The 23,068-nt window shown below is 46.5% G+C and overlaps 1 protein-coding gene across 1 annotated transcript in view; it reads left to right on the top strand.

Annotated features, from left to right (window-relative positions):
- MRPS6 (mitochondrial ribosomal protein S6) overlaps positions 1 to 23,068 on the top strand; it is a 45,620-nt gene that overhangs the window by 21,037 nt on the left and 1,515 nt on the right. The window contains 1 exon segment of the mRNA NM_001245109.1: positions 9,660 to 9,799. Coding sequence (NP_001232038.1) covers positions 9,660 to 9,799 — 140 coding nt within the window.

The following is a 23,068-nucleotide window of genomic DNA, read 5'->3' as shown; positions in this document are numbered from 1 at the left end:
CTGCCTTTTTTCTGTTGGTTTTTTTTAACTCTCTAAAATACATTTCAGACCAAAACCAAATGATATCATATAGCATTTGAAACCTGCCTTTTTCCTTGTCCCTTGGTTGTTTTTTTGGAAATAAGCCAAATGGGCATGTAGATAAGATCACTATAATGGAACCAGGTCTCTTTTGGTAAAGTGTTATTTAAAGGTCTGTAAAGATCTTATAAGACAATATACTGAAAAAAAAAAAAACCTTTACTGTAGTAGGAATATAGATTTAGAAGTGTTAATGAGATTAATACAGCTTAATTATATTGTAAGTTGCTACTGTCCTTAATGACAAGCTTTTTGTCATAGAAACGATGTATGATAAATTAATTTTGGTCTAGTGTATAGAATTATCATATTGCTATCAATCTTTGAAGTAAATCTGATGCAAAATTTTCATAGTTTGCATTGCTGGCCCTGTGTATACTGTTCTTTGTATACTGTATGCATTTTATTTTGCCTCCTGCATTAGTCTTCAAACTAAAACTCTTATTAGAGAGTATTTGGATACTTTCAGACTGTGTTTCTTGCAGTTTACATTCCTTTACCATGGCATTTTGTCCTGTCTCAAAGTATTGTATGGAAATGTTTCAAACTTCTGTACAAAGTTTCAATAAAAATAGAGAAAAAAAAACCCAAAAAAACCAAACCGACCAACCCACCAGAACAGAGATTTTTGGAGTATTTTACTCTCAGTAAGCCCTGCGTCCCTGTAGGTAAAAATGATTCCTGGTTATTCCAAAGGCAAAGCCAAAGTGGGTTCTTGGAGACTGCAAGGAGAACTTGGGGATCCCAAATCCTGAGTTTGGCCACTGGTTTTGGGAGGTGGGACTGGGCTGGGCTGGGCTCAGGGCACAAAACAGGAGTGAACCCCCCTTTAGCAGAGGAATCTGCTTGGATATTGTGAAAAATTCTTTTTTTGTTTGTTTGTTTTGGTTTTATCTTTAAATATCCTGTTCAATTGCTGCTTAAGCAGTTCTTGAGTGGGACCAGCAGCTTCTTACTGACTCTGGAGTTAAAACATCAGCACATTCTGTGAGCAGAGCCCTGAATCTCCCACTTCCTTCTCTCATCCCTATCCCCCCCATAAGGCCATGATGAACATGCTGGGAATCATTAATTCCTTGTCCAGTGTTGGTGGTTCAGCAAGGAGATGGGCAGGCCTGGTGTTAAATTAGGGATTCACGTTCCTTTGGAGATGGGTGCTTGGCAAAAACTGGGGCAAGGCTGTTAAACCCAGAATTTGAGCTGCAGACAAAAGAAATTAACCCAAATTTTTCATTTATTCTCTTCTGCTGCTGTGAGGTAAAAGAAAAATGGAAATTTTGCTGTTGTTTTGTTTCAAGGGGTGGACAAAAAACATTTTTTGACAGGAAAATTTGGGTTTGGGATGAAAAATAAGCATTTTCCTGCCTTACAGACTTGGTTTGGATTTGCGTTTTCCAGGAGGGAGCGTTTTCATGAGTTAACTATTAATTAACCAGTTCTATAGTTAGTTGATTAGGTGTTTACTCAGTGAGCAGCTTTCCAGGTCAGTGATTCTCAAAGAGGATCAAGCAGCCTCTTTGTCACCAGCTGGTTCTGTTTGTGTTGGCCAAGCCTCAATCCCCAATTTCCTGCTTTTTGGGGTTTTGGGTTCCTCTGGGTGTGAGGGCTTGGCCCAGGTGGGTCTGGGCAGGATTTGTGTGGAAAATCCCACAGAGATGGTGGCAATGAGGTCTTTTCCTGCAGGGCATTCCCTTCCTGGGATGTGGCTGCCTCAGTTTCCCTGTGGATGTTCTGGTGCTGGGAAAGGGAATGAGCCACGAGGTTTCACCCCTGGCCCTTCTCTTTTTACTGCAGTCAGGTTGTGCTCAGGGATTTGTTTTTTGGGTGTTTTGGGCTTTATTTTTGAGGTGTTGGTGGAGTGATAGAAGAGAATTCAGTTTATGATGTTTATAACCCTTTGTCAGCAGCGATTCTTATATTGACCTGACTTTGTTGTGGGATACTTTTGTGTGTATCCCAGGATTTATCTGACAGAATTTGAGCAAAATTCCCTCTTCACTTGGCGAAAACATTGTGACTTCCACCTTAAACCTTTTTCTGCTCCAGAGCCAAGGATGTTTGTGTTCTGCAAAAGGAGGATTTAAAAACTCGAGCTGTGGCCCTCAAAAAATGCTGTGGAAGGTTTTTTACTCAGCGTGTTCAGCTTTGTCCTGACTCGTTCTGGGGCAGCGTGGATGTGCAGGATGGGCACAAGAGCTGCATGTCCAGAGCCAGCTCTGATCCCTGAAAATCCCTCTCCTGGAAGGGACAGATGGCTCAGAGCAGTCTGGGTGGGACAAGAGGCCGCTGGCAGCTGGGCTGGATGAGGAATTGTGTGTCCAGCAGGAGCAGGGCAGGGATTGTCCCTCTGGGCTGGCTCTGAGAGGCCCCTCGAGGGCTGTGCCCAGTTCTGGTCCTGCAGGAGAGACCTGGAGGGGCTGGAGCGTGTCCAGGGCAGGGAACGGAGCTGGGAAGGGGCTGGAGAGTTCCTGAGGGAGCTGGGAAGGGGCTGAGCCTGGAGAAAAGGAGGCTCAGGGGGACCTTGTGGCTCTGCACAGCTCCTGCCAGGAGGGGACAGCCGGGGGGTCGGGCTCTGCTCCAGGGAACAGGGACAGGAGGAGAGGGAACGGCCTCAGGCTGGGCCAGGGCAGGCTCAGCTGGGACAGCAGCAGCAATTTCCCCATGGAAAGGTGTCGGAGCCCAGCACATCCCTCTGGCTGCTCCAGACCCTGGCAGGGGCTCAGAGACCCTGGCACAAACTCAAAACCACCTGTGGCTTCGATTTTAGCCCGTGGAAAAAGCTGCCAACTCTGTATGAGGAGTTACAAACCACAGGGGTTTGAGCAGTGTGGCAGTTGAATTAATACAGGGTGGAAAAGTAGAATTTTGGGGTTTTTAGAATGTGGTTCAAGGGGTACAAGATGGAGGAATTTGGGCGTGTCCTGACCTTCTCCTTCTTGTCCTCCATGTGTTGGTGTGATGGTGACACTTTTCTATTTGTTCAAGGTAGAGACTCGCTGTCCAACATAAATGACAGATATTGGCAGAAAGGGGCTCAGGCCCTGGCAGGGGCTGCCCAGGGAGCTTTGGAGTGCCCATCCCTGCAGGTGTCCCCTGGAGGTGGCACTGAGTGCTCTGGGCTGGGGACAAGGTGGGCATGGGCACAGCTGGGACTCCATGACCTTGGAAATCTTTTCCAGCCCAGGGATTTGGGGATTCTCTGATTCTGGGAATTTGGCTCAGTTGCCACTGCAGCTCTTTCCAGAGCTGGGACAGGGACCCCAACTGACCATGGGGACATCCCAGCCCCTGTGGTGTCATGCCCAGTCTGTAAAACTGGGGAATAATGAGGGAAAAGGGGGGATATTCCCTCCATGTCTTTTTTTTTTTTTGTTTGGATTTCATTATTTTTCCATTCCACTCTTAATTAAGCTTAATGAACGTACAAAGTAAATTGATGAAATATATTCATATCAAAAAGTCCTGGCAGGAACACATCTTGGAGTTCCTGGGGAGCTCTTCCTCAGCAAGTTCCTGATAAGGAGAATTTTGCAGTGTTGCTTTGAAGCCCTTATTAGAATGTGTTGTGGTTGGAAGAAGAGTTGGAGTTTCTGGAGTTTCAAGGAAGGTGTTTAATTAATTCTGGGGTTTAATTGATTCTGCCTGGAAGGTTGAGGACTCTCCATCCCTGGAGAGGAACCCTGCCAAGGCCAGGTTGGACAGGGCTTGGAGCAGCTGGGACAGTGGAAGGTGTCCCTGCCATGGCACTGGATGATCCCAAATCCCTTCTGACCCAAACCCTTCTGAGACATTGTGGCCAACTGTTGATTTAACTGTTTCTAGTAATAAACCATTGAAACGACCATAAATAATGGAGGATTTGGTTACTGTTTATTTCAGATTTTAAAGGCACCGTTTTAGGCTTCTTTTTAGAAATTCTCGAGAATTTCAGCTCTCTAAAATGAATTAAATTCAGTGCTGGGATTGATGTTTTAACTATGAGTTGGTATTTCTAGAGTACTTGTATTCCTTAGATTTTAATTTAATTTCTTCTGTAACTTCCTTTGATCTTAAAAGATGGGTTAAAAATTTTAAAAATCCATCATGGAATTTAGATTCTTTGAAGAAGAAAGGTGGATTTGGGAACAGAAGAGTTCAGGCATCACTTTGAGTTTAAAAGTTGCTGCTTCCTCTTTATCCATGGGCTTTGTATTCACATCTGGTTCTTTGGCTTACACACCATCCAAACACTAATTAAAATCTGTTTGGAGGACGGGGTGTTCATTTTAACTCAGAATTAATATTGATCACTTCCCCCAAGTTCTTTTTGGTGACGTGCCTGCTGTAACTTTCTAGTTGTCATTTCTGGAATGGTCTCTCCTGCTCCTGTGTTCACTCAGCGTGGGGTGGGAGCATGGAAAGGTTCTCATGGTCAGGAGCACCTGGGGTTTCCCATTTGTCCTTTATTCTGTCTTGGGGAAGTTGTTCTGTTGTGGATACAGAACGCTCTGTCCCTGCATCCTGCTGTCCCTAAAGTGATCCAGGTCTGCAGCTCCAAAAAAGGTGTGGGAATGTTGGGATGAGCCAGGCTGGCAGAGCTGGGAATGTTCAACCTGGAGAGGAGAAGCTCCAGGGAGAGCTCAGAGCCCTGCCAGGGCCTGAAGGGGCTCCAGGAGAGCTGCAGAGGGACTGGGGACAGGGATGGAGGGACAGGAGCCAGGGAATGGCTTCAAAGTAAGATTTGATGGAATATTGGGAAGCAATTCTTCCCTGGGAAGGTGGGCAGGGCTGGGATGGAATTCCCAGATTCCCCTGGATCCCTGGCAGTGCCCAAGGCCAGGCTGGACACTGCCTGGGACAGTGGGAGGTGTCCCTGCCATGGCAGGGGTGGCACTGGGTGGGATTTGAGCTCCCTCCAACCCAACCCAGTCTGGGATCTCTCCCACCCCTGAACTTCCAGGCAGATTTTGAGAGTCCTCCCATTCCCCTGCTCCATTTCCAGCCAGCCTGCTCCAGCACATCCCAATTTCCCCAGGGGTTCAGCACAGCTCCAACATCTTCTGTTTCCTTGGAATGCTGCATTTCTGGATTTTGACCTTTCCTGATTGCCCTGAGTGGTTGTACCTGACTTGGGGCTGCTGCTCTGGGTTGTTGATGCTTTTACAGTAATTGCAGAGTTTTTAATAATTTTCACTACTATTTTCTAATGTTTTATTAAGTAGTAAATGACAGCAATTAAATGTTTTTTTTCCCCTTGGTTTTGCTGCTTGGAATTGCAGCTTCCTTCTAAACAAGGATTTTGCCTTCTTTGATTTCCACCTCAGTAAATAATCCCAGACCAACCTTTTGTAACTGCTGAGCAACCAAAAAAAGACATAATTTTATCCTGCTGTTACTACATTGAAGGGATAATCAAGCAATTGGGATGGAGTTATTCCTGTTCATAATTTGGGATGTGCCCACTGACTTTAAATGCTTCCTGTTGGACTGAGCAAGTGGCCAGAAGAACTTGAGAACTGTCCTAGCCCTAAAACTACTGAGGATCTGGTGTTTGCTTCCTTTTCTCTCTCCAAAGACTCTTCTTGGAGGAGGTTTTGGTGGTTGACAAAGCTTTTTTTGTAGCCAGTGCTGGATTTTCTATCCCTTGGACATTTCTGGGGGCAATGAGATGGAAAAAGGAGCAGTGGAGTCGAATCCTTTCACACAGCCCTGGTTGCAGGCGGGTGGCTCCTCGTTTTTTTAGGAGGCAGCAGCATTCCAAGGGCTTTGTTTCCATGTTTGGCTTGTCTCCAAGCTGCTCTCTGAGTTTCATGGCTGATGGTCATGCCTGAAGCCACTTTGCCACCAGAGAATTCCCATTTTTCCTGGTTCTCCTTCCTTTATGCCCTTCCTGGTTGCCAGGTGACTCCTGTGGGACTGACAGAACCCAAAATGGGATCATTTTTGTTCTCTCTGATGCACAGTGTCACCTCAGGACAAGGTGGTTGGTGCTGCTTTGATGGTTCTTCAGGGGCATTTGTGGCTTTAATCCTGAGGGGAGCGGATGGGGCACCCCCAGCTGGGCATGGAGCAGCTTCCTGCTCTTGGGTGGGATTGTGCTGAGCTGACAGACCATGAGGAGAGAGGGAGAGGCCAGAATCACACAACTGCTGAGCTTGGAGAAGAACCTTTAAGAAGATCCAGTCCAACCATGGACCAGCCCCGGTGGTGTGCTCACCTTTAAACCACATCCTCAGGGGCCACAACCCCACATTTCTGGGACACCTGCAGGGATGGGCACTCCAAAGCTCCCTGGGCAGCCCCTGCCAGGGCCTGAGCCCCCTTTCCATGGGGAAATTGCTGCTGCTGTCCCAGCTGAGCCTGCCCTGGCCCAGCCTGAGGCCGTTCCCTCTCCTCCTGTCCCTGTTCCCTGGAGCAGAGCCCGACCCCCCGGCTGTCCCCTCCTGGCAGGAGCTGTGCAGAGCCACAAGGTCCCCCCTGAGCCTCCTTTTCTCCAGGCTCAGCCCCTTCCCAGCTCCCTCAGGGATTCTCCAGCCCCTTCCCAGCTCCCTCAGGAATTCTCCAGCCCCTTCCCAGCTCCGTTCCCTGCCCTGGACACGCTCCAGCCCCTCCAGGTCTCTCCTGCAGGACCAGAACTGGACTCAGGAGACAAATCTGAACCAGCCATGGGTTCTGAGAGCCCTTTTGTGGCTGACTCCACCTTGAGAATATATTCCTTGCAATAGTTGAGCTTGAAGGTGATGAAAGCCTCATTTGCTCAACAAAATTCCACATCCAAACATGAGTGGCACAATCTCCTGGCTAGTTTGAGGTGAAATTAGGTTTTCCTGTTGTTATTTTGGTTTCCTGAAGCAGTGAGAGCAGTGACAACCTTAGGCCCACACCCACCTGAGCTGCAGGAGGGCAAATCCTGACAGCAGAGATGAAACCACAGCTCCTGCAGACCTGGTGGCTTCTCCCTTTTATTGCTACACCCCCTGAGCCTCCTTTTCTCCAGGCTCAGCCCCTTCCCAGCTCCCTCAGGAATTCTCCAGCCCCTTCCCAGCTCCGTTCCCTGCCCTGGACACGCTCCAGCCCCTCCAGGTCTCTCCTGCAGGACCAGAACTGGGCACAGGCTTTGAGGTGGGGCCAACTGAGGACAAAATGCTCTGGGCGTCCCCTCACCTGTGGCTGGTGTGACACCTGGGGCTGCGTTGGCCTTGGTGGCAACTGTGGAGTTAACAGGTTTTTTCTGGGCAGCTACAAAATGCGTGGGGGTTGAGGGGTGAGGAGTTCAGAGACAGAAGTCCTTTGGTTTCTTCTTCCAGGAGCCTTCAGCCCTGGCTGTCCCTGTGTCCCTGTGTGTCCCTGACTGTCCTGTGTCCCTGTCTGTCTGTCCCTGTGTGCAGGAGGTCAGACAGGGCCCCAGAGCCACGGGCAGGGGCTGAGCCCAGCAATTCCCTGCACAGGAGGCACAACTCCTGCCCTGGGCAGGGACCGAGCTGGAACAGAGCCCAGAGAGGGGCTGAGTCTCCTCCCTGGGACATTCCCAAATATCCTCAATCCCACGGCCCTGGGCTCGGGGATGATCCCAGGTGAGCTCTGTGGGCCCTCCCAGGGTTCTGCACCTTTCCAGAGCGAGGGGACAACTTGTGACCCACTGATGTGGCCCGAGGTCACTGCCAAAGTTCCCCAGGGCTGAGAGCAGCTGGAATGGCTCTGGTGTGCCGTGGGGGCAGGAGGGTGTCCAGAGCTGGAATTCCAAACCAGCCCATCCCTGCTCTTGGGAGCTCTTCCTCGTCCCCTCTGGAGCAGCAGCAGCTCCCATTGTCTCCTCTTCCCTCCCCACATCTGTGGGGCTGGAATTATAGCTGGGCTGTGGGGCTGGAATTAGTGCTGGGATGTGGGGCTGGAATTAGAGCTGGGATGTGGGGCTGGAGTTAGAGTGTGGGACTGGAATTAGAGTGTGGGGCTGGAATTAGAGCTGGGATGTGGGGCTGGAATTAGAGCTGGGATGTGGGGCTGGAATTAAAATTGGGATGTGGGGCTGGAATTAGAGCTGGGATGTGGGGCTGGAATTAGAGCTGGGATGTGGGGCTGGAATTAGAGCTGGGCTGTGGGGCTGGAATTAGAGCTGGGCTGTGGGGCTGGAATTGGGATGTGGGGCTGGAATTAGAGCTGGGCTGTGGGGCTGGAATTAGAGCTGGGATGTGGGGCTGGAATTAGAGCTGGGATGTGGGGCTGGAATTGGGATGTGGGGCTGGAATTAGAGCTGGGCTGTGGGGCTGGAATTAGAGCTGGGCTGTGGGGCTGGAATTAGAGCTGGGATGTGAGGCTGGGATTAGAACTGGGATGTGGGGCTGGAATTAGAGCTGGGATGTGGGGCTGGAATTAGAGCTGGGATGTGGGGCTGGAATTAGTGCTGGGATGTGGGGCTGGAATTAGAGCTGGATGTTCAGGAAAAAATGTTGTGGCTCCCGAGCTGGGAGCCACACAGACCCATTTCCTCTGTCCCCAAGTGGGCTGCTCTGAGGCAAACCAAAGAACCTGTGTCTGTGGATCTCTTAGTTAGCAGAGTTCAGCTTATTTTTAGTTTGGGTGATGGCTTTAGGCAAGCCAGGACAAACCATGGCAATTTTGGGCGAGGGAGAATGAGAGGGATTATAGTGACAAGCTTTCCAACCCAACAATTAGCTGATGTTTTCAGAGTATGGCCACAAGTGGGGAAGGTTGCAAATTTTACAATCCTGAATGTAGAAATCTGTGGCTTGCTTTTCTTGTTCTTTCTCTCTGGTTTTGTTTTTAAATACATGGGGCTCAAATCCTTGTGTGTAGGAGCTGCACCTCACGTTGGCTTTGCACCACTCAGGGAATGTGCTGATCCCTGGGCATGTGGAAAAGAGACAAAAAGCTTCTGTGCCACTTGGGGGTGAGGCATGGAGGGCAGGGAGTTTACCCAGCAACATTTCATTGAATTTAAAGCTGCATGGAGGTTAAGAAGGGTTTGTCACTGCTCACCACAACTCCCTGGAATGAGGTTGTGGAAGGGCTGCCAGAGCTCCTGGAGTCTTTGGACCCTTTTCCAGGGGTGTGTGCAGGGCCAGGAGCTGGATCAGTGATCCCTGTGGGTCCCTTCCAGCCCAGGGTATCCTGTGGTTCCCTGTCACACAGGTGCTGTGTAAATAAGGATGTAAATAATAGGTATAATTTATATATAATGCTGCTAATTGTTGTCTCCATATCAAGCCATGGATCTGTGTTTTCCCCACACTGATCACTTGAAATATTAATGAACAACAACGGTGCAAAGACCCCAAAACTGTCCCAAATCCATCATTTTCCTTTGCTAGGAATATTGACTTGTGCAAAGCACAGACCCAGTGATTCCAGGTGAGTCAAATCCATGAACTCATCTTCTTTTTGCTGGGGCCTGACTTGGAAATGGCAGGAAATTTTGCTGAGGAATTGCCTGCTCCTAAAAATTCTCTCCCTCAATGCTTCCACTTTGTCTTCTTGGGTTTTGCAGCACGTGCTGAGCTGTGCAAGTGCAGGTATCCTTCCCAGCACATAAAATAGCCAGATTTGTATGAATTTCTCACTTTTCTTTCTTTCTTTTGAAGCCTGAGACAGCTGCCGTGCTCAAACGCACCGTTGAGGCTCTGATGGAGAGAGGAGCCATCGTGAGGAACCTGGAAAATCTGGGGGAGAGGTCTCTGCCTTACAAAATCTCCAAGCACAAGGAGCGCCACAAGAGAGGAGGGTACGTGGTGATGCCTTCCCCTTAAATCCTGGCAGTGCTGCTCCTGCAAAATGGACATCAGGACCAGCCCTTTGGTCTTCCTGCTGCTTTTTGGGTTGCAGGTGGGACCAGGGAGGGCTCTCAGCAAGGTGCTGGGTGGTTGTTGGCGGGGTGTGTGTGCTGTGTGTTTTATTTGTGTGTTTTATTCTGAGTGCTGTCAGTTTTGTGGGGGTGTTTGCACTGTAGAACTTCCCCCAACATAAACAATACTATTATTTTTTAAATAACTATTTTTAGGCTGTTTTCTGATAAAGCTCGAGTTAATCTGCTGGTTGGCAGGATGGGTTCCTTTCCTCCAGTGTTAATAATTAACACGGGAGGAAAATGCCCTGTGAGTGTTTCTTGTAGTGTGTAAAGTGCCCTTGGCTGTGTTTCTGACACAGTTTTGGGGTTTGATAAAGTCCAGAATCATGGAATGGTTTGAGCTGGGAGGGATTTTAGGGAACATCCCATCCCACCCAAACCATGGCAGGGACAGCACCCAGGCTGCTCCCAGCTCCCATGTCCATCCTGGCCTTGGGCACTGCCAGGGGAATCTGGGAATTCCATCCCAGCCCCTGCCAGGGAACAATTCCCAATTCCCAATCTCCCACCCAGCCCTGCCCTCTGGCAGTGGGAGCCATTCCCTGGCTCCTGTCCCTCCATCCCTGTCCCCAGTCCCTCTGCAGCTCTCCTGGAGCCCCTTCAGGCCCTGGCAGGGCTCTGAGCTCTCCCTGGAGCTTCTCCTCTCCAGGTGAGCCCCCCCAGCTCTCCCAGCCCCTCACTTAAGGCTGTTTAGTGGAAATAATCCTGTGTTTTGTGGAAACACCATAACTGGGAATGGGCACTGGGCTGCCCCACAGTGCAGAGGGATGTGCTGCAGGCTCCATCCCCTGCCCAGGCTGGTTTTTGCTCCTTGAGGCCATCCATGAAATGGCTGCTGCCTCTCCCAAGGCCTGGGAGATGTTGCTAAGCAACTCCTCCAAATAACAATTAACCATCTCCTCCCTCCTAACCATCTTGGCCAGCCCTGCTCCTCCTTTGGGGGGCTCTGGGGAAGCTCAGGGCCACTCCAGAGCTGCAAATTCCTCCTTGGAGCAGCTCTCTAGGGGTGACTCCTGGTTTCATTCCCTCTTCTGAGCACCTTGTGGTGCTCCTGCCAAGTGGGAATGGTGAGAGCTGCCGGGGCAGGGGGGATCTCCACCACACTCCTGTTCATCAGCCTGGGGAAAAGGAACTCCAGGGAGAGCTCAGAGCCCTTCCAGAACCTTAAGGTGCCACACAACAACACAAAAAAACTCACACACTCACTCAAGATGCAAAAGAAGGAAAAGGGGAAGTTTTATTTCTGACTTCACAGTATATAAAATTCCAAAAGTGGCAGTGGATTGGAGGGTGAAATTGCCACCTCTCCAACCACACTGATCAAACCAAAATCCATCAATTCTCTCACAAAGAAGAATGCAAAACAATCATTATTTACATGAACAGTGCGTGAGAACACCAGTAGAAATATATAAACATCAGAAGGTATAGAAAACTTTTAACAGAACTTTAAAACTTTTAAAAGAACAGGGTGATATTAAGGAATGCTTTAAGAAGGAGGAAAGGGAACTTTCTCTGAGGACATGTAGTGGCAGACAGGGGGACTGGCTCCCCACTGCCAGGGGTCAGGGTTGGATGGGATTCTGAGGAGGATTCCTCCCTGTGGAGGTGATGAGGCCCTGGCACAGATCCCCTGGAGAAATGGCTTCTTTTCATCTCTTCTCCAAAATTCTGGAGATGCTGGCTCCTGTCTTCTCTTGAGGAACCCAAAACCTGACCTGCAGAAGTGCTGCCACCCAAGCCAAGAGCTGTCATCCAACCTCTCCCCTACAGCACCCAAAATCAGTGGAATTTCATCCCTCTTCCTTAGTTCCCCACTGCACAAGGAGAGGAACACCACCTTGTTCTGCCCTTGGAAAAGGCTTTAATGTTTATAAAATGCTTCTGCTCCGAGCAGGATGAGGTAATCTCTAATTCTGTCCTGAGACCAGAATTTCTCAGCTCCCATGGGCATTCAACAGAATTTCATCCTACATTGCAAAACTGGCAGGGTCAGGCAATGGTTTGAAAAAAAACTGTATGGAGCAGGAGAGCAAAACAGGCACGGGCAAAATGGCAGTGCCTGAAGTGAGTCAGGGTTGGGTTTGGAGAGACCTTAAAATTCATCCAGTGCCACCCCTGCCATGGCAGGGACAGCTCCCACTGTCCCAGGCTGCTCCAGCCCCAGTGTCCAACCTGGCCTTGGGCACTGCCAGGGATCCAGGGGCACCCACAGCTGTGCCCACCCTGCCAGGGAGGAAATTTCTCCTAATTATCTGATCTAAACCTGTAATTTTTCACTTTGAAGCCATTCCCTGTGTACTGTCCCTCCATCCCCTGGAAATTGTCTCTCTCCAGGTTTCCTGGGGCTCCTCCAGGCCCTGCAAGGCCACCCTGAGCTCAGCCCAAAGCTTCTCCTGTGCAGGGGAACAATCCCAGCTGTGCCAGCCTTTCCTCCCAGCAGAGCTGCTCCATCCCTCTGCTCATCCTGGAGCCTCCTCTGGGCTCTCTGCAGCAGCTCCAGCTCCTCCTGGGCTGGGGCAGGGCTGGGGCAGGGCTGGGGCAGCTCTGCAGGTCTCAGGGCTCTCACCTGTGGGGCAGAATCCCAATCCCAATCCCAATCCCAATCCCAATCAAAATCCCTCTCTTGATGCCCAGCAGGGTTTGGGGGGCTCTGGGATGGAGCAGCTCCAGCTCTCACCCCTCAGCACTTCCAAACCCTCCCAGAAATCCTCCCAAAGCCCTCCTTGTCTGCAGGGCCTTCAGAGCAGGTGGATTTGATGTGCTGAGTAAAATAAGGTTTTAGTAACCAATAATTGCAACCTTCAACCACCAGATCAAAGCCACCTCCTCTGCTCTTCCTCCTCCTCCTCCCAGGTCAGATGTCCGCAGATATTTTTCAGTCTCTTCCTGCCCTCCCTGGATGTGACAGGTGTCAGAATCTGAGCTATTGATGATTCCAAGACTGTAAAAAGTCTCTGTCTGTCAGCCCCGCTGCCAAAGCAGAAGCCATAATTGGTCTGTGCTGTTTCAAGGTTGTTTATTCTGTTTATCTCTAACATGTTCTGCTGCCCTGCCGCAGCTCTGTCCTGCAGGGCAGCGTGTGGGGCTCTGCCCTCAGTGGGATGGTACAAACATTAAATACCACAAACTCCCTGTGCTGGATTTACAATAACGTGCCAATATCTGTCACCTACGTTGGACAGTGTGTCCCCAGCCTGAACCAACAGGAAAATGCCAACACCACAGTGAAACATGGAGGGCATGAAGAAGGAGAAAAAGGACAAGACACACCCAATTTCCTCCATCTTGTCCCCTTTGATCCCCTAATCTAGAATCCTCAAATTTTACTTTTGCACCCGTGCCACACTTAATTATTACTTATATCAAACACTCAGAGCTTGTAATTCATCCTGTAAGATTGAAAACTCTTTTCCATGGACAGAGATCACCGACAGTGTCTCTGGGGGCTCTGTCCAGGGGGGTTCCTGACCCCTGCCAGGGTCCCAGAGCTGCCAGAGGGAAGCTCTGGATTCCCACAGGCAGGAACCTCCCCCAGATGCTCTGGATTGTTGAGAGGAGAAGGGACTGGGATTGGTGCTCCAGGAAATGCTTTGTGAGCCTTTCTTTGGGATCCCAAACTCCAGAGGCCCTTGGTCAGTAGCTGGGAATTCCAGAGATTGTATTCCTGGAGGTTTTCCTGTGGAATTTGCAGCTCCATGGACAGGCAGGGTGGATTTCTGCTGGGCCATCCATTGAATTTTGGGGAGTTGATCAGGAATTCTCACCCAGGAACTCCATTCTGGGCAGATGATCAGGAATTCTCACCCAAGAATTTCCATTTGGAGAATTAATTAGGATTTCTTATTCAGGAATTGCATTTTTGGGGAGCATCTTGAATCTTCTAAAGCTTTTAATTTTTTCCTTGTTTTAGGTTTTTAATATTTTTATTTTTTTTTAATTTTCCTGATTCTTAGAGCTTTAACTGATTTATTTTCATATCGCATGTAGTTAGTTGGAGATTTGGGATGGACACTCAATTCTTGGACCTCCTGGCTGGTGAAATACATGAAAATTAATATAATTATATTATATAAAAATTATATAAACGACATTAAAATAATTATAACTTAATAATATAATTATAGATATAATTTCTATTAATTTCTATTAATTAATATAATTTAATTATATAAAGTATATATAATTATATAAATATCAATGGAATTATGGACTCAGCTGGGCTGCAGGAAGGTTCCCTGCCCATGGAATGATCTTTAACTTCCCTCCCAACCCAAACCATTCTGTGATTTTCTGGGCAAAGCTTCTGCAGGTTTTGGTGGTGATTTTAGAGGCAGGGAAAGAGTTGAAGTAGAAAATAGAAATGGATAAATCAGCAGGAGGGATGGTTTGTCCTTAAAAAAGGGCTTTTTTCCCTGAGCTCTGGAGTGCTCCAGCATCATCTGGGGTATTGGGGATATAAAGTGAATAAAGGCATGTTACAAATTTAACATATCCAGGAGACTTCACAGAGAAAATGAATTTTCTGGCAATTGCTGTGTAAAAGAGATTTCTCCAAGCCTGCCAAGGGGGATTGTGGCCCTCAGCTGTCACTGGCAGGAGCAGTTTTACTCTCCTGAAGCCCTCAGATCCTACAAACAATGGAATTATCCTACAAATAATGGGATAATCCCACAAACAATGGGATTATTCCCTCTCAGGAGATCCTGCTCATTGAGGAGGTGTTAAAATTTAGGTTTTTCTCTTAAATGCATCTATTTGGGCATCCTGCTCCTTTTATTTTATTTTATATTATTTTTTGAAGAACTAATATTGGCAGTTTTTGCCTGTAGGTCATTATGAAAATTGAGTTTTGGGAATTGTGTGGATTAATTAAAGAATCAGACTTTTCAATCCCTGATTTACTGATCTTTAAACTGAATCAGCCACACATTCACATTCATTTTATTCATAGTGGAACACAAATATTTTGGTTTTTAAGTATTTCAGTGAACGATTTGCAATTGTAACAATTCATCTTGTGGCTGAATAAAATGTGCCACGGACCAGGTTCCAGGTATGGAAATTTAGGTGAGACTTTGAGCCTGATTTGCCCAGAATGTGAAAAACCAGGGGAAGACTGTATTTAAATAAAGATTACCCCAACCTTTCTCTCCTGCTGGGCAACAGATTGGTGCCAAGTATTTCTTTCACTTGCCACTACTTGTTATTAATGAGCTGCATTTCACTCTTTTAAGGTGCTTGGTGGTTTTTTTGGTCCCAGAGGTGTTTTTGTCCTCACAAACAGAAGCAAACTGATTTAAATAAAGTGTGTGCCAGGCTGTGAATGTAAGGAATGTTCAGCTCAGGCTCTGCTTGAGATGCTCCAGGAGCTCCAAGTCCCTCTCCAGGCTGGGGCTGACTGAGGACAGCAGAGCAGATCTGGTCAGGTCTGAGCTGGAGCAGATTCCAACTGCTTGTAAAGTGATAGGAGCACACTGAGGGGGGAATTTCACCTTGGAGATGATCCAAAAGCAGCTCCAAATCAACCTGGAAAAAAAAAAAAATAGGATTCAGACATTCCTTTGGGAAGGTGATGGCCCCAAGGATTTGCAGGTCAGGAATCTGTGAAGCTGCAGGAGTTGGGATGGGGCATGGGGGAGGAATTTGGAATGCTGGGGGTTGGAATGAAGAGTTTCTGGTGGTTTTTAGCCTCCCTCCAGTGTCGTTTCCATTCTTAACTCTGGAGCAAAGGTGATGGAGCTCAGCCTGCTCAGGGTTTGGGATCTGATGGAGCACCAGGGCCTTTCCTTCTCCTTGCTTTTGGGATGTGTGGGATTCCCTCTGTTACATCTGCCTGGGACACAGGAATGTTTTCACCTCACCACATTTTCCTCATTTCATTCACTTTGTTTTATTGAGTTGCACACTGATTTCTGTGGAATTGCCCAAGGCCAGGTTGGACACTGGGGTTTGGAGCAGCCTGGGGCAGTGGGAGGTGTCCCTGCTATGGCACTGGATGAGTTTAAATTCCCTTCCAACCCAACCCATTCCATGACTTACGAGTTCTCCAGCAAAACTCTGATTATCCATAACAATTTCCATGTTATATTTGCCAATTTTTCATTGCCTTGTTGTTTTTTATTTTTTTCTCCTTGCTTTCAAATTTGATTTTGAAAAGATGGCAATTTTCTTTTGTTATTTGCTTGCTTTGCCTCTTCATCTTTTTGTTTTGCTCCTCACTCACAGTTGTCTCCTCAGCCCCCGTGTTCTCTGAAATAGCAAACCCAGGGCTTGCTTTTGTTCTTGCTGAACTGCATTTTGGGAATTTATCAGGAATTATCACCCAGGAATTGCATTTTGGGAATTTATCAGGAATTATCACCCAGGAATTCCATTTGGAAAATTGATCAGGAATTCTTATCCAGGAATTGCATTTTGGGGAGTTTATCAGGAACTGCATTTTGGGAGTTGATCAGTAATTTTCATCCAAAAATTGAATTTTTGGGCGGTTGATCAGGAATTCTCACCCAGGAACCCCATTTTGGGGAGTTTATCTCCACACGTGCCTGGGGGAGATTCTCTCCCCACAAAGCAGCTGAGCTTTGGAAGTTGCACAATTCATTTTTAAACCTCGTGCTTGTGGCAGGATGAAATTTTCCACGTGGATGGGAGAGGTTGAAGTGCCCTCTGATCATCCCCACCGCCTGGGTGTAATTTGATTGCCTTGATTTGCAGGACTGAAATAATGGTTACCTGCCAGAAATGTTCTCTGGAGCGTTCACAGGTTTGAACAACCCTCTCCCCACCCTTTATCGAACCCAAATTATGCAGAGTTAATATCTTTTCTTTATTCTCCAAACGTGTTTGGCCTCGTTCAAGTGGAGCCTCTTGATGCTTTTCATGGCTCTTGAAGACCAAAGAGAGCAAAACAAAAACAGATGAAAGGAGCTGCAATTTTCCCTTATTTAACCTCCCCCCAAAATAAACTCAAACTTAATGCCCAACCCAACTTGTTGCTGTTTGGATTTTAGAACATCTTGAGCTGTTTGGGCACAAAGGTGTCTTGGCTCTGCAGTGCACTTGGATGAGAATAAAAGCAGCTGGAATATTTGTGGATTTATGGACATTTGAAGTGTTTTCTGCTCAGCTGATTGTCTTCTTCCACTAGATGGGGCTTTCTTCATTGATGAGTCCAACCACCACTGAGCCTTCACATTCTTTTCCCCATTTAAGCCTCAAGGCTCAAAGCCCTTTTTTTTGGGATGTTTTTTCCTTTCCACCTTACCTGTGGAGGTGCCCTTTGGGATTTTGGTGCTTTTTAGAGGCCTGGAGCAAAGCTGGTGATGTGGAGGCACCAGAATCCACCAAATCCTTGTGCAAGCTCCTTGACTGAGTCTGGTGGTCACTGGACTTGGTGGGGTGGCAACCAGCCACCATTTGGAGGGGTTGACTTTAATTATAATTTTTTTTTCCCTTAATTATCTTTAAATTAATGAAACATCTTTCCACGGTTCAATTAGCTGAACGACAGGTGCCTGTGGATGGAATTTGGGAAATGCCATTCCTGGGGCTGTGGATGTATCTCCCCCCAAGCTCTCTGTGGATCATTCCCATCATTGCTGTGGCACAGTTTGGTCACGAAAATCCAACTTTTGGCTTTGATCTGGTCCTTCCCAGATTTTCAAGGAATTTCCACTGCCATACTTTTAAAAAAGGCAACACTTGTCCTGGTCCTTCTGACAGTCCTGATTGTGAGCTTGACCTGCTGAGGATGGGCAAAGCAAATTCCCCCATTTCCATGGTCCTAAAAATGAACATTCAGGTAGCCAAAAAAAAAAAAAATTTATTATTATGGAATTACCTTAATGAGGCCAACGTGGAGCTCCTCCTGCACCTGCTGTGGTTTCCTCCAGGTGTTTTCTGCTCCTTTCACCTCTGCTGTTCCTCAGAATATTTTCTTTCCCATGGATCTTCCACCTTCACACAAGGGAGACATTTTGGGGCCAAAACCTTGGGACCCCACAGCCTCTTCCAAGGCCACCATACCTTCACTGTTCCCCTTGGCTCAGAGCTCTGTTCCAGGAGGATTTCAAGGGGAATTTTCATCCAGCATCCTTGAAATCCTGCCCTGGCCATCTGAAAGCAACAGATCTGAGCATCCTTATGACTCAAGCTTCAAACAATTTCTGCTTGAATATGGTAAATTCCAGAAATGAAACCTGGCTCTTTGTTTTGTCCTCTTTTTTTTTTTTTTTTATTTCCCTCATATACAAGGCACGTCCTCTTGTATTTGAAACCGTCTTATATTTTAATTTCTCTTGGAGTTAATGCATTGTTTTAACGTGTTCCAGTCTGCTCCCCTGCATTTAAATCATCCTTGTGTTTGCAGTCAAGCAGGAGGACAAAAATAACTGTGGGCTCATCGTGAATCAGTGGAATTTTCCTGCATTTCTCCCCTGGTGACTCCTAGAGAGCACAAATGCTTTTTGCATTTCTGTCTGCAAGAACGAGGTGGTTTCCCTGCTGCATTCCTGTATTTTTCCCTGCCTTTGTCTCTCTGGGATTTGGGGTTGTTTACTCCACAAACAGCAGCATTGTGGGGTCATAGATCACTGCCTGCAGGGAAGGTTTGAGGGTTTAAAAACCCCCTGGCAGCTGATTTCAGTGTGGAGATTTGAGGGGAAGGGGTTCAGATCTCCTCAGAGATGTCATTGTCCATTGTGTTGCTCATTGTTTTTCCAGCCCCTCTTTCTTTCCTGAAGAAATCAATTTTTGTTGTTTTTTTTTTTTCATGCTGCTTCTTTCTCCCTTCTCTCTCTTTTTATTTTTTTTGTTTTGTTGTGGCAGAGAGAAGCAACCTTGCTCACGCAGGAGAGAGGTGGTTGTTTTTGAAACCCCACGTTTTTCCCAGTGCCTGCAATTTTGATAAAATACCTTTTCCTGAGAGGAGTCAGAAAGATCTGCTGGAACAGCTCATCCTCCCTTCCCCCCCTTCTCCTTGGCTTATCAACAGTGCGTCAGTGGAAATTTCCACCCTTTGCTAATGGCAGAGAAAGCAAAAGTTGCAAAGCAGCCTTTGGAGGAAAGGAGGGGAAAATAAAAATAAAAATAACAAAAAACAAAAGCACAAAAGCCAAAACAAACCAAAAAACAACCCTCTTGCCGTTTTAGGAGCACAATGAAGATGAGAGCTGGGCAGAAATGGAATTAAATTCTGGATGCAGAGCGGGGATGGCAGCGGGATCAGTGCGAGGGAAGGGGGCAGGAGTCACCAGCTGGAATTGCTCCCCCATCCTCCCTCCTGCTAGGTGAGAGGATTTGGAAAGCAGTTCCCAGGGAGGAGAGTTCAAGTGTCATCTGCTGAATTCACCAGTGGGCTGTAATGGCTTTACCAGAGAACCCCACAGTCCCAGATTTCGGGGGGGTGCATCCTCAGATCCTGCTGGGCTGCACTTCCATAAAATTAGCTGGAAAATGGTTCCTGATCCTAAACTCCAGCCCTGGTGGCATCTCTGCATTGTGGAGCCACAGAGCAGTGGGCAGCCGAGGTGCCCAAAAGGCAGATTTTGTTGCTGTGGGGATTTGTGAGGAGGAGCGAGCCCAGCAGAATTCCTCCAAATCCCTGGGACATTCCTGCAGCTCAGGCTCCTGGAATGCTGGGCTGGCACCGGGACCCAGCACCTCTCCTGCCTCAGGATTAGGGGTGCCATGTGGGTTTTTTACCATCCTACCCCTCCCACAAGGAATTTAGGACTTTCTGGACAGGATTTGGGGATGAGTTGAGGCTGTGACGTGGATGCTGGTGTGACATCAGGGTGCTGGCTGAGGAAAAGTGTTGTTCCCATGTTTTCCAGGGGTGGGTTCTTGTCGGAACTCAAAATGTCCCTCAGACATTTTTAGAGGTTCCAGGCCTTAGTCAGAAGCATTTTAGACCCTGACAAGTAGCAGAAAACAGCTATAATCTTGAGTTTGAACCATAAAATAAATTACCAACTTTAAAAGTAGAACAAGCAGTCACAGAGAATTAGATAGTATAATAAAAATAGTCACAAATTAAAAAATAAAATTTTTTATTATTGTACAGGGGGGTTTTAACACCTGTACAGGGGGGGTTTTACTTTATACAGGGGGGTCAAAAATTCTAAAATAAAAAAAAATAAGCCTAATCCTATTCTTCCTCCTTCTTCTTCCTTACCTCCATATTCTTAGTAATGTTAACATTTTTCTATTAGTTTAAGCTAAAAACACACTATTCAACGTAAATGATAAATATTAACACATTATTATAAATATAGTACACATAATTTCTAATATATAATGTTTGTACCATCCCACTAAAAAGCAGAACCCCGCACACTACCCTACAAAACAAACCTGCAGCAGAGCAGCAAAACTTATTATAAATAAACAAAAATAAACAACCTTAAAAACAACACAAACAAACTATAGCTTCTTCTTTAACAACAAAACAAAAACCAAAAACTTTCTACAATCTCAAAATCATCAATACCCACAAATTCCAACAGGTTCTGCAATCCAGCAGCGCTGCCTGAGTCATTCCTGGCCCCATGGGGCTCTTGGGGTGCAATATTTGGGATGTGATGCAAAAACTGAACCCAGTGGAGCCTGAAGGGCACGAGCAGGGCTTGTTCTCCTCTATTTCCCCTTCAGATTCCCCGTTCCCTTCTGGCCTTGGGACTTCCCCTCCAAGATCTCCTTTGTGAACATGGGATGCTCCTGCTGTAGTTGACTAAGGAGGAATCCAAAATTCCTGCAGAGCAAAGTGCTCTCTGTCAGGGGCAGCTTTGAGATGAAATTGGGGTGTCTGGTCCTGCTTGGACATCATTTGAAAGATGTCACTTTTGGGTTGTGTGGTGCTCCGTGGGGAGGTGGGCTTGGAGAAATGTGGGATTCTGGAATGGTTTGGGTTGGAAGAGACCTCAAAACCCATCCATGGAATGGTTTGGGTTGGAAGGAACCTCAAAACCCATCCATGGAATGGTTTGGGTTGGAAAATACCTCAAAACCCATCCATGGAATGGTTTGGGTTGGAAGGGACCTCAAAACCCATCCATGGAATGGTTTGGGTTGGAAGAGACCTCAAAACCCACCCATGGAATGGTTTGGGTTGACAGGGACACTCAGGATATTCCATGGTTCAGTTCCCACTCAGGATTTCCATGATTCAATTCCCACTCAGGATATTCCATGGTTCAATTCCCACTCAGATATTCCATAGTTCAATTCCCACTCAGGATATTCCATGGCTCAATTCCCACTCAGGTTATTCCATGGTTCAATTCCCACTCAGGATTTTCCATGGTTCAATTCCCACTCAGGATATTCCATGGTTCAGTTCCCACTCAGGATATTCCATTATTCAATTCCCACTCATGGTATTCCATGGTTCAATTCCCACTCAGATATTCCATAGTTCAATTCCCACTCAGATATTCCATAGTTCAATTCCCACTCATGGTATTCCATAGTTCAATTCCCACTCAGGATATTCCATAGTTCAATTCCCACTCAGGATTTTCCGTGGTTCAGTTCCCACTCAGGTTATTCCATCATTCAGTTCCCACTCAGATATTCCATGGTTCAATTCCCACTCAGGATATTCCATAGTTCAGTTCCCACTCAGGATTTTACATGATTCAATTCCCACTCAGATATTCCATAGTTCAATTCCCACTCAGGATATTCCATGGTTCAATTCCCACTCAGGATTTTCCATGGCTCAGTCCCACCAAGGTCAGCCCTGCTGGATGCTCAGCTCCTCCAGCAGAGTGAGGATTTGAGCCATGTTCACATCTCAGATGTGATTTGGGATAAATCCACCTCTTTGCTTTTTTTTAATATTCATTTTTCACATTCCCATTCAGCTCCCAGGCAGAGCTTTGCAGGAAGGGATCTCTGTGTGTGTGGATGAGCTTGAGGTGGTTCCCTCTGGCATCTGTTCCCCAAAAACCCGTCAGGAATTCCAGGAAGGAGCTGCTCCTGCCATCCTGCCTTGTCTAAAAAACGGTCCAAGTCAGGTGTGGGCATGAATGGAAGAGGAAAAAGCAAAATCCTCAACCTCTGTTATGGTCTGAAATACAAAGAATTATCAAAACTTAGGGCCTGTAAGCCAAAGTTTAGAATTAAACATAAGATTTGATCTAAGACCTTAGAAAAACTTTCCAAACTTAAGTGCTGAAAGTGAGATTGTAAATTCATAGTTTAAAACAGAAACACATTAAACTAACTAAAACAAAGTTTAGAGTTTTGGAGTTTAAAATATTTTTTTAAAGCTACAAAAATAAACAAAGAAATTAGAATAGAGTACTATAAGTTTCTAATAAGTTACTGTAAGTTTCTAATAAGTTTCTCTAAGTTACTAATCATAGCATGATTAGCTAAGAAATCTTACACTGTAACCTAAGTCCATATGACAAAATATTTAAAAATGAGGTCAAACCCACAAATATCCTTGTTAGCAATATTTTATTAATTAATAAAGCCTTTAAAAATCTCATAACTAAAAGTCTTAGAGCCTTCTGAACTATACTTTATATATAGTGAGCTGAACTCACCCTTCCTGCCTATATAGAACATAAAAAAATAAATCACAGCACCAACAACAATTCCAAAGTCCCATCTCTAACTTATCCAAAACTCCTTCAAAAATCCCCATAAATCTCCTTTGGGTCAGCAGTGCCTGACAGAGCTTTGGGAGTGTTGGGATAACATTCCCAGGGGAAAAACTGGAATTTTTGGGGTGTCTGGGTAGGGCCTGGATGATCCTGTGGGACATCTTCCAGTTCAGGATATTCCATGATTCCAACAGAATTAAATTGAACTTTTCATCACTGAAATCAAGTTAACACTGGGGTTTTATTTCAAACAGTCTGGGTACCAAAATGTGAGAAAAAAACTGGGAATTCTCATTTTAACAAAAACACCACAGGAGCAGGAAAAACTCAGGACCTCTCATTTACAAAAAAAACCACTACAGGAGCAGAAAAAACTTAGGAACTCTTATATAAAAAAAAAAAATTGATTGATTTTGTTCCTGCCCAGGTATTTTTTAGGTGATTTTGTCCAGCACAGGCATTTTTTTTAGTTGATTTTTGGTTCTGCCCAGGTATTTTGGTTGATTTTGGTTCTGCCCACGTGTTTTTT

This window comes from Taeniopygia guttata, chromosome 1 (genome assembly GCF_048771995.1).
Source record: "Taeniopygia guttata chromosome 1, bTaeGut7.mat, whole genome shotgun sequence".
NCBI lineage: Eukaryota > Metazoa > Chordata > Aves > Passeriformes > Estrildidae > Taeniopygia > Taeniopygia guttata.
The sequence above is the reverse complement of the archived record's forward strand: the minus strand, read 5'-3'. Positions and strand labels throughout refer to the sequence as shown.